Source organism: Bos indicus x Bos taurus, chromosome 4 (assembly GCF_003369695.1).
Source record: "Bos indicus x Bos taurus breed Angus x Brahman F1 hybrid chromosome 4, Bos_hybrid_MaternalHap_v2.0, whole genome shotgun sequence".
Taxonomy (NCBI): domain Eukaryota; kingdom Metazoa; phylum Chordata; class Mammalia; order Artiodactyla; family Bovidae; genus Bos; species Bos indicus x Bos taurus.
Window position 1 is genome coordinate 48525756 of NC_040079.1, and position 15280 is coordinate 48541035.

At 35.3% G+C, this 15280-nt stretch overlaps 1 protein-coding gene across 7 annotated transcripts in view; it reads left to right on the forward strand.

Moving 5' to 3' along the window:
* MPP6 (membrane palmitoylated protein 6) overlaps positions 1-15280 on the forward strand; it is a 135552-nt gene that overhangs the window by 97586 nt on the left and 22686 nt on the right. For 6 of the 7 annotated variants that reach the window (XM_027539346.1, XM_027539348.1, XM_027539347.1 and 3 more), the window contains 4 exons: positions 8731-8772; positions 10248-10379; positions 13283-13382; positions 13712-13780. In XM_027539346.1, coding sequence (XP_027395147.1) covers positions 8731-8772; positions 10248-10379; positions 13283-13382; positions 13712-13780 — 343 coding nt within the window. The remainder of the gene's footprint in view (positions 1-8730; positions 8773-10247; positions 10380-13282; positions 13383-13711; positions 13781-15280) is intronic. The other variant, XM_027539344.1, reaches the window with a different exon arrangement.

Consider the following 15280-nt stretch of genomic DNA (forward strand, 5'->3'; position numbering starts at 1 on the left):
CATTACTTTGCTAACAAAGATTCATCTAGTCAAGGCTATGGTTTTTCCAGTGGTCATGTATGGATGTGAGAGTTGGACTGTGAAGAAGGCTGAGTGCCGAAGAATTGATGCTTTTGAACTGTGGTGTTGGAGAAGACTCTTGAGAGTGCCTTGGACTGCAAGGAGATCCAACCAGTCCATTCTGAAGGAGATCAGCCCTAGGATTTCTTTGGCAGGAATGATGCTAAAGCTGAAACTCCAGTACTTTGGCCACTTCATGCGAAGAGTTGACTCATTGGAAAAGACTCTGATGCTGGGAGGGATTGGGGGCAAGAGGAGAAGGGGATGACAGAGGATGAGATGGCTGGATGGCATCACTAGCTCGATGGACGTGAGTCTGAGTGAACTCCGGGAATTGGTGATGGACAGGGAGGCCTGGCGTGCTGCGATTCATGGGGTCGCAAAGAGTCGGAGCGACTGATCTGATCTGATGTTCAATATTTTATGGAAAATTCCGTAAGCACGAGAAGACAGAAATAATTATGAAAGCAGAAGATTTGGAAAGAAGAACAAAAGTCAGTTTCATTTCTATATGCCATCAGCAGACATCTATAAATGTAACTAAGACATCATTTATAATAGAGAATATCACACTTATGTCTAGAAATAACCTAATAAAAATATTCACCTCCATGCACAAAAAAATTAAGATCTAAATAGATATATCATGTTCATGGACAGGAAAACAGTATTATGAAGATATCAATTTTCCTCAAATTGACTTGTAGATTCAGTTAAATTCCAATGAAAATTTCAATAAGATTTTTCATGGTATTTGATAAGATGCATAACTAAGACACTTGAGGCAGAAAAGCAGAAATAGGGACTTATTATTAATGTGTAAGAATTAAGATATGTGGTATTGGCATAGGATTAGACAGAATGAGCAGCAGAAGAGAGAGTTCAGAAAGAGATCTACACATATACGTTGCTCTGATATCTCACAGAGCTGATATGTCTTTCAGTGAGAAAAAGACTATTCAGTGAAAGTGTTAATTTGTAGGGATAATACATGAAAATGTGTTCCCATTTACTGTCTGTACACTGATCTGACACTAATCAAGTAAAGGGGATACGTGGTCAGTAAACATGCGAAGAGATATTTAAAATCACAATGTGAGATACCATTTTATACCATTCAGTTGCAAAAAAATGTAGATGTGAAACTGGACTCTATCTTCTACATTGCTGGTGCCAGTGTAAATTGGTATAACCACTTTGGGAGGGCAAAAGGTTTAGCATTATCAAGGTTGAAAGTTTCCACATACTAAGACACACAAGTTTTTAGAGCAATATGTGTATAGCTGGAAACATGTTGATAAGCATGTCAGTTCCCCAAAGAGCACATGCATAGAGCATAATACTGTCTTTTAAAAGTTTTAAATAGCTGTATATTTTTGCAGATTATATATAGGTTTAATAAAACTTACAAAAAGGAAAGCAAAGAATTTGTGAACACAAGATTCAGGATGAGGGTTACCTTTGCTTTGGGGGAAGCCAGGGCAGTGCAAGGAAATGGAATGTGGGCAGGAGGACCGTGTAGGTTTCTAGCTTCTGTTTTATGTGGTAAGCTCATGACTGTTTATTACATTATTAAAACTAACAAAATTAAAAAACAAAAGCAGACCTTGCATGGACCAATGACTCAACTGTAGTGTAAATTAAGAATTATTAGTATGAGTCAGATTAGCGTAGGTTTATTTATTTGTTTATAGTAACAATGTGACCCACATAAGGTTATTTACCGTATAGGAGTATGAATTGCCTCTCAGAGCTTTTTAAACCAAATGTATAGTTTCCTTGTTGATCTCAAAATATGTTATTTGTATGTGTGCATTTGAGTAGGTGGAATTCATGCACTTTGAAAATCTTTGGAAAAATAGCATATCTGTTATTATCTTAGAGAACTTCTTAGCAACTCTGATCATTGGGTTCACTACCTTGTCACTTACTATACTTATATACTGTTACTTATATGCAGACTCAGGTGGACTTGAAACTATGGTTTGAGGCTGAGAGTGTGTGCACAGCACTTGTACCATGTTCAACCAACACATTCCCAAATGAATTACCAGCCTCTTTCTGATTTATGACAAAGGTCATGGTGGAGATGTTTCTCTAGCCTGTCACATTTGATTTCTCTTCTTCTAACTGTTACCATTTGCACAGGCACAGTATATTTCTGTACAGTATTTTATTTTGTCAGTACTTTGACTTTTTATTTTTACATTTTCAAAATATCTTTGAGGTAACGTTCATAGAAATAGCATACACTTACATACATAGTATGTAATTAATGAATGTGGACATATCTGTTATGTACCCATGAAACCGTCAATACAATCGAGATATAGTGAACATTTCTGTCACCCCTAGAAGTTTTCCTGGGTTCACTGTAATCCTTCCTGCCTGATCCTTATCCCAACCTTCATGCCAGGCAAGTACTGCTCTTCTGTCACTATAAATTAGTTTATATTTTCTGTATTTTTATATAAATGGGTTCATACAACATGAATCCTTTGATTTTGCTTTTTTGTAAAAAAAAAAAAAAAATCTGACTTCTTTCTTTCAGCATAATTATTTAAGAGATTTAACCATGTTTTCATGTGTATCAGTAGTTGATTCCTTCTTATTGACAAGTGATCATGGCTGTACCACAGTTGGATTTATCCACTAACTGGCTAGTGAACATTTCTGTTGTTTCTAGTTTGGGGCTATTATAAATAAAGATGCTAAACATTTACATGTAAGTCCCTTGAGTAAATACCTAAGACTTGAAGTATTGAGTCATTTGATATGTTGTATGTTGAACTTTTAAAGAAATGGCCAAACTGTTTTCAAAAGTGGTTGTACCAGTTTACATTTTCACCAACATTACATGAAAGTTGCAATTACTGCACATCTTCACCAACATTTGGTATGGTCAGTCTTTATAATTTTAGCCATTCTTATAAGGGTGGATGGTGTCTTATGGTGATTTTAATTTGCATTTTCCTCATGATTGCTAATATTGAGCATCTTTTCACATGCTTATTTGCCATGGTTATGACAACTTTAATGTCTTCAAATCTTCACCCATTTTTTTTATTGAGTTGTTGTTTTCCATTTGTTTAGTTTTGAGAGTTCTTTATGTTTTGATACAAGTACTTTATTGGAATTATGATTTACAAAGACTTTTTCCTAGTGAGAAAGCTTGTCTTCATTCTCTTAGCAGTATAATATGAAGGCAGATGTTCTTGATTTTGATGAAGTCTAATTTGTCCTTTTTTTAATGAATCATGCTTTTTTTCTGTGTAAAAAAAAATGTTTGTACAACACAAGTTTATAAAGATTTTCACTTTTTGTTGTATACTCGCATCTTGTTCTATGATCCATTTTCTCTGAATTTTTGTATAAGGGATAAGATATGCATCAAAGAATTGGTTTGGATTTCCTGTTTCTGTTTTTGCATCTGGGTATCCAATTTTTCCAGCTCTGTTTGTTGAAAAACTGTTTCTTTCATTAGATTTGGACATTGTTTTGATTGTTTCTACTTCAAATATTGTTTCTGTTCCTCAATTTCTCCTGCCCTTTGGTGATATATGAGTTATTCATGTTGGGCTCCTTGAAATTGTCCCATAGCTCACTGATACTCTTTTCATTTATTCAGTCTTGTTCTCTCCCACTTTTTCATGTCGGACAGTTTCTATTGCAATGTCTTCACATTTATTATTCTTTTTTCCCCTAAGATGTCTAATCTGCTGTTAATCATATTTGGTATACTTTTCATCTCAGATATTTTTGTTTTCATCTCTAGAAATTTGAACTGAATCTTTTTTTCTTTATATATGCCATGTTTCTACCTAACATGTCGAATCCTTCCTCTAGCTTCTTGAACATATGCTACAATATGTAAAGTTAAAAATAACTATTTTAATGTCCTTGCCTACTAATTCAGTCCTATTTGTCATTTCTGTGTCACTTTTCACTGGTTTATTTTTCTTCATATTTTAGATTGTATTTTCCTGCTTATTTGCATGCCTGGTTATTTTTGATTGGCTGCCAGAACTGAATTTTATCTTATTGAGTACTGGATTTTTTTTTAAGCTTAGAAATATTCTCAAGCTTTGTTCTAGAATAGTTATAAGGGAGCAGTCAGACACTTTCAGATTTTGTTTTATAAGCTTTGTTAGGTGAATGACTATTGTAATGAATAGCACCGTCATAGGTAATAAAAGATCTTAACTCACAAAAAAACACAACAACAACAAAAAAAACAAACAAAAGAAAAGACTAAGTCTAGGGCAAAACTCTCTTGAATACTGAAAGAAAGTGAAAGTAAAATCACTAGTTGTGTCCGACTCTTTGAGATCCCATGGACTATAGTCTACCAGGCTTCTCTGTCCATGGGATTTTCCAGGCAAGAGTACTAGAATGGGTTGCCATTTCCCTCTCCAGGGGATCTTCCTGACCCAAGGATCAAACCCAGGTCTCCTGCATTGCAGGCATGAATTATGAAGCTTTTTCACTCACAATGGTGATAGCAGAAACTGTTTGATGTTACATGATCTTCTGATATCTTTGCCCATTAATGCTGCTCTTTACACACCTGGAGTAACAGGCAAATTTGGCCTTGGAATATGGAATGAAGCAGGGCAAAGACTAATAGAGTTTTGCCAAAACAAATGCACTGGTCATAACAAACACCCTCTTCCAACAACACAAGAGAAGACTCTACACATGGACATCACCAGATGGTCAACACCGAAATCAGATTGATTATATTCTTTGCAGCCAAAGATGGAGAAGCTCTATACAGTCAGCAAAAACAAGACCAGGAGCTGACTGTGGCTCAGACCATGAACTCCTTATTGCCAAATTCAGACTTAAATTGAAGAAAGTAGGGAAAACCACTAGACCATTCAGGTATGACCTAAATCAAATCCCTTATGATTATACAGTGGAAGTGAGAAATAGATTTAAGGACCTAGATCTGATAGATAGAGTGCCTGGTGAACTATGGAATGAGGTTCATGACACTGTACAGGAGACAAGGATCAAGACCATCCCTAAGAAAAAGAAATGCCAAAAAGCAAAATGGCTGTCTGGGGAGGCCTTACAAATAGCTGTGAAAAGAAGAGAAGCGAAAAGCAAAGGAGAAAAGGAAAGATATAAATATCTGAATGCAGAGTTCCAAAGAATAGCAAGAAGAGATAAGAAAGCCTTCTTCAGTGATCAGTGCAAAGAAATAGAGGAAAACAACAAAATGGGAAAGACTAGAGATCTCTTCAAGAAAATCAGAGATACCAAAGGAACATTTCATGCAAAGATGGGCTCGATAAAGGACAGAAATGGTATGGACCTAACAGAAGCAGAAGATATTAAGAAGAGATGGCAAGAATACACAGAAGAACTGTACAAAAAAGATCTTCACGACCCAGATAATCACAATGGTGTGATCACTGACCTAGAGGCAGACATCCTGAAATGTGAAGTCAAGTGGGCCTTAGAAAGCATCACTATGAACAAAGCTAGTGGAGGTGATAGAATTCCAGTTGAGCTATTCCAAATCCTGAAAGATGATGCTGTGAAAGTGCTGCACTCAATATGCCAGCAAATTTGGAAAACTCAGCAGTGGCCACAGGACTGGAAACGGTCAGTTTTCATTCCAATCCCAAAGAAAGGCAATGCCAAAGAATGCCCAAACTACTGCACAATTGCACTCATCTCACACGCTGGTAAAGTAATGCTCAAAATTCTCCAAGCCAGGCTTCAGCAATATATGAACTGTGAACTTCCTGATGTTCAAGCTGGTTTTAGAAAAGGCAGAGGAACCAGAGATCAACTTGCCAACATCCGCTGGATCATGGAAAAAGCAAGAGAGTTCCAGAAAAACATCTATTTCTGCTTTATTGACTATGCCAAAACCTTTGACTGTGTGGATCACAATAAACTGTGGAAAATTCTGAAAGAAATGGGAATACCAGACCACCTGATCTATCTCATGAGAAATTTGTATGCAGGTCAGGAAGCAACAGTTAGAACTGGACATGGAACAACAGACTGGTTCCAAATAGGAAAAGGAGTACGTCAAGGCTGTATATTGTCACCCTGTTTATTTAACTTATATGCAGAGTACATCATGAGAAATGCTGGATTGGAAGAAAGACAAGCTGGAATCAAGATTGCTGGGAGAAATATCAGTAACCTCAGATATGCAGATGACACCACCCTTATGGCAGAAAGTGAGGAGGAACTCAAAAGCCTTTTGATGAAAGTGGAGAGTGAAAAAGTTGGCTTAAAGCTCAACATTCAGAAAACGAAGATCATGGCATCTGGTCCCACCACTTCATGGGAAATAGATGGGGAAACAGTGGAAACAGTGTCAGACTTTATTTTTCTGGGCTCCAAAATCACTGTAGATGGTGACTGCAGCCATGAAATTTCCTTGGAAGGAAAGTTATGACCAACCTAGATAGCATATTCAAAAGCAGAGACATTTTGCCAACAAAAGTCCATCTAGTCAAGGCTATGGTTTTTCCTGTGGTCATGTATGGATGTGAGAGTTGGACTGTGAAGAAGGCTGAGCACCGAAGAATTGATGCTTTTGAACTGTGGTGTTGGAGAAGACTCTTGAGAGTGCCTTGGACTGCAAGGAGATCCAACCAGTCCATTCTGAAGGAGATCAGCCCTGGGATTTCTTTGGCAGGAATGATGCTAAAGCTGAAACTCCAGTTCTTTGGCCACCTCATGCTAAGGGTTGACTCATTGGAAAAGACTGATGCTGAGAGGGATTGGGGGCAAGAGGAGAAGGGGATGACAGAGGATGAGATGGCTGGATGGCAACACTGACTCGATGGACGTGAGTCTGAGTGAACTCCGGGAGTTGGTGATGGACAGGGAGGCCTGGCGTGCTGCGATTCATGGGGTCGCAATTGTCGGACACAACTGAGCGACTGATCTGATTACCTGATTAGTATTCAGCTGAACCTAGAAGGAGTCCTCTGCAGTTCTCAAGTTCTTTCTCTGGGCAATCTTTCCTTACTGTTGCTCTTTTCTGTGCACTGTGGCCACTTTGATAGCCCTGGTCACTCAGCTCATCTCCTCAAGGTGGAGACCGTCAGGCTTCTACCTAGAGTCCCCCTTTCTGCATTACACCTGGAAACTTTTTCTCTGCAGTTAGTTGGGGCAGTGGTAAAGTTCATCTTGTTTGTTTCCATTTTTTTTTAAGGATCACTGTCTTTGTAGTCTGATGTCTTGACAAACATTTCATATATTTTGTCCTATATTTTAGTTTTCTCAGGTTAGAGAATGGGTCCTTGTTACCTCATTTTAGTCAGAAGGGGTGTTATTTTATCTTTACTTTCATTACCATAAGAACTTAGTTTTCATTTAGAAGGTTCTAAGAGTCAAGAAGTAAGAATACGTATTCCGTTGAAATCTCTCTCCTAATCCACTACCAGTCTAGTCCTCACTTCCTATTGTTAAACAATTAGATTGCTTCCAATCACTTGTGATTAAGAAATAATCAGTAGTTAATAGTCTTCTATGTAAGTCATTTTGCATATATCTGAGTTAACACTGCTGTTGAGTACATTCCCAGAGATGGATTACTAGGTCAGAGATTTTTTGTAATTTTGATAGCTGTTGATTGCTAAATTGGCCTCTCAAGGGATTAAATCAATTTTTCCACCCACCTGTTAGGACTGTGGGTCAGTTGGCATTTTCCTATCTACAGAATGTTGTCAGATATTTGGATCCCTGCTAATGTGATGGGAGGAAAATGTTACTATAATATAGTTTTAATTTGTATTTATACTCTGAGTGAGGTTAACATTGCTTCCTGGTTTAAAAGCCACTTTCTTTTTTCGATTCCAACTCCTTTAGATTGTTGATCACTTAGTTCTGTTAGTGATTAGAATATGAGATTGAAATATTTTAGCAGATTGTGTTTAGTCACTTCTTAACCAATAAACAGTTAACATCCATAGCTTATTAGTGAAACATTTTTAAGTGTGCTTAATAAAATATAATTGTACAAAATCTAGTCAAATCTCTATGATTTAAAGGCCATTGCAAAATGTTTAGATCAAAGGTTGGGGTTAATTGATTTTTCAGACAAATTTTCAAAGGTCAGAGTAAAACTAATATAATCTGAGTATTTGAAGCATAAGAGTAATGTCCCAAAGCTAATTTGGTTAATGAGAAAAATGAGAATTGTTTCTTCTAGAAATCATTTACATTTGAGAGATGTGGTTTGTTTCACAAATGATGATATTTCCAGCACCTTTTGATGGGAGTAGGGAAGTGAATATTTGAAATTTGGGGTAACTGAGAAAGTGTAAGCCTTTTGTTACAAGTATATTCTGACCCACAGGTAAGACCAATAGACACATTCACGGTTAGATGATAGGATTCTCTTACTATTGATCCAGTACAGCTTTTATGAGAAATAAGGAGTATCCAAGTTTTTTTTTTTTTTTTTTTTACAACTTTTACATATCCCTCCTTCATCTTTACCTCATCTCTGCTAACTTTTGCTTCTATCATTTATAATTTTCAGGTATTATACCCTTTGGACATTTAATTAGGGAAGTAGTTGCTTTACCAAGTGAATGAAATGAAAATGGGCCAGTAGTTTGTTTATATTTATTTAATTTATTATCAATTTAAAGTCTGGCTTTATTTATGCAATGAAAAATATATTTTTAGAGTTGCACCAATATGGAGAGGCATCCCGCACACGTCCGTCAGGTATGGTGTCATTCCAGGACATTTTGTGGTACTCCGTGTTTCTGTCTTATTAGCCAACTAAATTTACCTAATTACATTTAATCATTTTGGTTTTTATCCATTGCCAAACCACTGAGCTGCATGCCATTGTCAAGTTAGCCAATTATCACATTTTAGCGATCATAATACTGTTTGTATACGCTTGCTTTGTAGATATTTCTAAAATTGCGTATCAGGAAAAAAATTACTGGTTTACTGATTTTTTTTAAGCATTAATATTTAGCCTTTCAAAAGTTATTGAAAATATTCTGAATGCTTTCTATAAAAATCATCTAATTGTAAATAACTAAAATTTTGTCATGTTTCAAATTTAATTATTTTTAAATTATTTTAATATGCATCTATCACATTACATTTTACTACACTAATAATGTAATGATCTACTTGTGCTATTTGAATATCCTGTTTGGTTATATTTATACAAGTATTGATAAACATAGGAAAGTAACATCATTATTTTGACTAATTATGTGCTTTCCTGCTTGTTAGTTTACCTGCTGATTAATGCTTAGTCAGTTTTCTAGAAGATAAAATTTAAATTTCTATAAATATGCCTGGAAAAGGTCTGTAGTAAGAAAGTAATTGGTCTGAACTTGCCATTGAATACTGAAAATGCTTTTAACCTAACTAGAATTCAAAATTAAATAAACTAAATATTTTGGATATTGGAGATCATAACTACCATGCTAATTGACATAGTTTTATTAATAAAACAGATTTAAAAGAAATTTCCATAGTTACATGAATTTAAATTGGAAATAGCTTCAAGGCTTTTTTAGTATTTGTCTTAGTATTAATTTGATGCTGATCTTTTACATCAAAGCAGGATAATTCCAGAAAACTATTTTCCTCACAACTTTTGGCCAGTGTGAATCTATGTGACTAAAAATATATGTTATTACCAGGGATGAAAGTTTGTTTTTTTAAAAAAAGGTTACTGACTATATTTCAGGTCTGATTTCAACATGAACCTTTATTGTTTAATTTTGGCTTTAGGAACCTTTCAAAAAGTCATTCCTACTATATCTGAAACATATGACCTAACTGCATATATTAGTTCAGGATGTTAATTAGAAAGTGTCATTTACTTACATAAAAATTATGCACTGTTGGTTGGACAATCATCTGAAAAGATTGGGAGAAAGTGAGAAAGCAAGAAAGGTGGAAGAAAACAGTTGTTAAACTGTTAAGATTAGAAGTTAAAGATAGAAACAAAAATTTAATGTAATACTAATGTTTATTTCCTGTTTTGTTTTCTGATACCAAATTATTAATGTTCTAATAACTTTATATTTAAGGAAAACAAGTTCCTTAGCTGAAGTACTAAATACATTATCATTTACATTATCAATTAATTCACAGTGCTTTGAAAAATATTTCCAAAATCCAGTGACAAATGGTACATTTCTAGTATTTTTAATTGTGCTGTGTTTTAGGTATTTGTGAAATGTCATTTTGATTATAATCCATACAATGATAACCTGATACCCTGCAAAGAAGCAGGATTGAAGTTTTCAAAAGGAGAAATTCTTCAGATTGTAAACAGAGAAGACCCAAACTGGTGGCAGGTTAGTACGCTTCTCAAAATTTCTTCACCTGCTTTCTTATTTTCAATATTAGATCTGACCAATATCTGAATATTCAGGAGGAAAGTATTATTGTTTGTTCTAGTGATTTTTTTTTCCCTGCATGAACAGCTCCTGCTTCATGGCTATTAATTTTGTGGACAGAAGACCAAATTGAGAGGGACTTTGTGAGCAGCTGTTAATAAATTCAGTATTAACTAGCCTGTGGTTTAGAGACTAGACCAGTCGGTTCTTCCACATAAGATTATAGTAAAATATAGCACTCAGCAGGAACAACTCCCCTGAGGTCATCCCTTTTTCAGTGTTTGTTTTAACTAGAAGTCTTTACTGTGGGTAGAGTAGTCTTCCTCTTGTCTTCTCTCACTGTATGTATGTTCATGACAAATAAAATTTAATTTCTTTAATTCTTGAATCTATTTGCCCACCTCAGTTATTGAGAGTTGAAGGTTCACTTTATCATCTGTGTTGTTTGGTTTTGGATTAAAATCTGTGTGTATAGAAAGGGATATGTGTTACCACTGTCTTTTCCCCCTCCATTTTTCAGAAGATGTGTGTGATAGTCTTGCTTTTCCTTTTCACTAATACAGCTTTCAGAAGTCTCTAGCAGCAGTAATAAGTCTGTTTTTGTAATTGCTTACAGAGACTAACAACCAGAACTGGAGAAACAAAGTCTAAAATTCCTTAAACTGTCACAGTAAAAGAGAGTCTCATTAAGGAGCAAGGTGTGAGCGGGAAGGACCTGGGATCCATGCTGAACTCTGAATTAAACTGAGATATTAGAAACTCAGGGCTTCCCTGGTGGCTCAGACCATAAAGAATCTGACTGCAATGCAAGAGACCCAGGTTCAGTTCCTGGGTCGGGAAAATCTCCTGAAGAAGGGAATGGCAGCCCACTCCAGTATTCTTGCCTGGAGAATTCCATGGCCAGAGGAGCCTGGCAGGGTACAGTCCACGGGGTCACTAAGAGTCGGATACCACTGAGCAACTAAACTTTCATTAGTAACTCAAATTAACTCTAATAAGTTATATTGACTTCTGAGGGGGGATGAATTGTAACAATAAGAACAATCTTACTAATATGTCCTTCAAATTAAGACATTATAATGTATAAGTGTACTGTGTGGTGAGAGAACTAAGAAATGAATAAACAGAATCCATGAGTTCAAGAGGTTTCAACTGAATTTCTTAGAACTCTCATCTAAAAATATCTGCTTTCTATGGGCAGTTTCCTTTGTTGAACTTTCCCAAGTTTCTTTTTTACCCCCTTCTCTCTGAATGCCATCTCTTAGTTTTCTTCTAACCATGTCAGCATTATCTGTCTGTCTCTTCCTGCATTTTTGTCATCTGTTATTCAAAATGTATTTTTTAAGATTTTAATTGCTAAAAATAATACTAGATTTTTCTGTTCTAGTTGTAAGGGTAAAGTCACTAACATTGTGTGATAAGCCAGTATCTCTAGTAGCCAGTTCTCCAGCCACTGTTTTGAAATACTTTGGGTTTCAGTTTAAAAGTTAAGTTTTTTTTTAATTAATTTATTTTTTATTGAAGAATAATTGCTTTACAGAATTTTGCTGTTTTCAGTCAAACCTCAACATGAATCAGCCATAAGTATACATATATCCCCTCCCTTTTGAAGCTCCCTCCCAAATCCCTCCCTATCCCACCGCTCCAGCCCGACACAGAGCCCCTGTTTCATTTTCCTGAGGCATACAGCAAATTCCCATATCTATTTTACATATGGTAGTGTGAGTTTTCTTGTTACTCTTTACATACGTTTCACCTTCTCCTCCCCTCTCCCATGTTCATAAGTCTATTCTCTATGTATGTTTCTCCACTGTTGCCCTGTAAATAAATTCTTCAGTACCATTTTTCTAGTTCCATATAAATGTGTTAGAATATGGTATTTATCTTTCTGACTCACTTCACTCTGTATAATAGGTTCTAAGTTCATCCACCTCATTAGAATTGACTTAAATGTGTTCCTTATAAAAAGGAACTGAGTAATATTCCATTGTGTAGATGTACCACAACTTCTTTATCCATTCATCTGTTGATGGACATCTAGGTTGCTTCCATGTTCTAGCTATTGCAAATAGTGCTGCAGTGAACAATGGAATACATGAGTCTTTATATGCCTAGGAGTGGGATTGCTGGATCATATGGTGGTTTTATTCCTAGTTTTTAAGGAATCTCCATACCGTCTTCCATAGTGGCTGTATCAATTTACATTCCCACCAACAGTGCAAGAGCATTCCCTTTTCTCTACATCCTCCCCAGCATTTATTGTTTGTAGACTTTTTGATGATGGCCATTCTGAACAGTGTGAGGTGGTATCTCATTGTAGTTTTGATTTGCATTTCTCTAATAATGAGCGAAGTAGGTGAAGTTTTACCCGTTTTAAACTTATTCTTCCTCTCAGGATATTCAGATTCCTGGCAACATGAATTAAACCCTCCACTCTGTTCTCCCAGTGCTGTCTGTCCCGCCGCCCCCCACTTTGATTTGGCCTCAGGAAATACCATTGTAGTAGGATTAATATGATAGCAAACACCTAACAAGTGCTAACACAGAGAACAGCATTTATTCCTTTCCATTCCCTCTAGTTTAGTGTTATAAATAAGAAGGTATTAGTAATTTAAAGATCCTGTATGCTTTTGTATTTTGGTCTTAAAATTTCACTACCAGGTGGCACTCTGGTTAGATGCCCATTGATTCCTCAGTACTAAGGTCTTTCAGTATCCTGACAGTGCCATGCACTTAAATATCAAGGTCCGTTTCTTAAGAGCAAACTTTTTTTTTTTAACTGACTACTGCATGTCCTGCTTATTAAAATGTTGTCTCAAATTTTAGTCGCTGATATATACAATTCATTAATTTGATTCTAGGCTAGCCATGTAAAAGAGGGAGGAAGTGCTGGTCTCATTCCAAGCCAGTTCCTGGAAGAGAAGAGAAAGGCCTTTGTTAGAAGAGACTGGGATAATTCAGGTGACGAACTCGACACAATAAGTAACAAGTAGCCCTTTGTGGCCACATTTTCTTACCTCTTTCATCTGAATTAGCAGATGAATTTATTTAAAATATATCTAAAGTCAACATCTGCTTCATTGTATCACTCTCAAAAATAAACTTTTTGATCCCTTTCTGCCACCTGCTGGTATTAGATCAGAATTCAGTGGCTCAGCTCACCCCTGCCCATTTCGGCTCTGTAGGATGCAACCCTGGGAAGATAATTCTCCCAGCCCTATAGAATACCCCAGGGCAATGTATATATTCCAACATACTGTTTAAATTATATTTGCCTTGTCATCCTTCAGGACCTTTTTGTGGAACAATAAGTAGCAAAAAAAAGAAAAAGATGATGTATCTCACAACCAGAAATGCAGGTATGTTTTAAATACTTTGAGAAGTCCAAGTGAACTATGAACTAGCTTTATCATTAGTGTGGCATATGTTCTAAATGTATAATTTTTAATGAATGAATTCATATTAGTACCCGATTGCAAGGAACTGCAATATGGACACTCAGTGCAGTAATATATAGGCATTATTTAAATCCTGATATACATGCTTGTACTATCACCAGTGTGCTTTATTTTATGAGCATAATTTACAGTAAAATGAATTCATTAAGATTTATGCTTGTATTAATGAAGGAACAATGTGACAATTGAAACTGTTTTTTTAAGAACTTTGACAGGAACTTATGTGTTATTTCTGCAGAACAAAATCCCTTTTTATGACTATGTTAAAAGTGTTATGATTAATGGCAAACATATTCTACCATAACATTATCCATGATACTTTTGGAGAAAAGTACTGGACCAAACAAATCTTAGCCTGATCTAATAGGATTCTTTCTTAAATTTTTTAGATTTAAAGACAGATAAATATGACACCCACCAGTTACTCTTTTCAGTTGTAGAGGCTGCTAAGAGTGACATGCAGCTCTTTGAATCAGAAGGCTCTAGAGACTCTGATTCAAAGACTCAAAAGAACTGATCATTATAAAGTGCTTTCTTGACTTTAGAGCTTCCTCTATGCTGGTAATAAACTAAACAGCACACTATAAAGAAAATAATGTAATGACATATTGCAATAATAATAATAATAATATAATAAGGGGAAAATAGACTCTCCATTAACCTACTGTGGAGAAATTGTGCAAAGAAAGTGTTGCTATTAAGATAATAACCTAAGGAAGAAGTGTTATTATTGTAGATTGAGAGTCATAGCCATAATAATAGGTAATATAATATTTCAAATTCTCTTTGGCTTTATTTTTCATTAAATACATATACTTAAAGCTTTCTTGCAAAATGGAAAGTTTTTCATTTTCCCATTGATTGTAATTTTGGAATGTGTTTCTACTGAAAATGATTAGGATCAACGTTTTATTTTATACATAAATTTAGAATCTTAATATTTAAATGTTATTACGTTGCCTGTATGCATTTTATTAATCAAACTGATATTTGCAGAAGTTGCCACACAGTATTTATTCATTTATATCACTGAAGGAGTACTCATTCTATGAAACTTAGTTAAGTGGCTACTCTAGGTATACAGCTATCCTTCCTATTTGATATGCACTTTTTAGTGGAATAGATTACATAAACTAATTTGCAATTTGATTATATTAACTAATTATTTCTACTGATGAATTGCGAAGAAACAAGTTTTAATGGATAGTCTGTCTTATAAGGATAAAGCAAGGACACTTTTTTAGCTTTGTTAGATTTTTAAGGCAAAAGGATGGAAGCAGATGTTTAAATCAGAATACAAAATAATTTATTGTACTTTACCAAATTTATTTTTAAAAATCTACGCTAAGTCAGTACTGTTCAGGTGATACTTCACTATCAAGACAGCTAAAACATCACTGA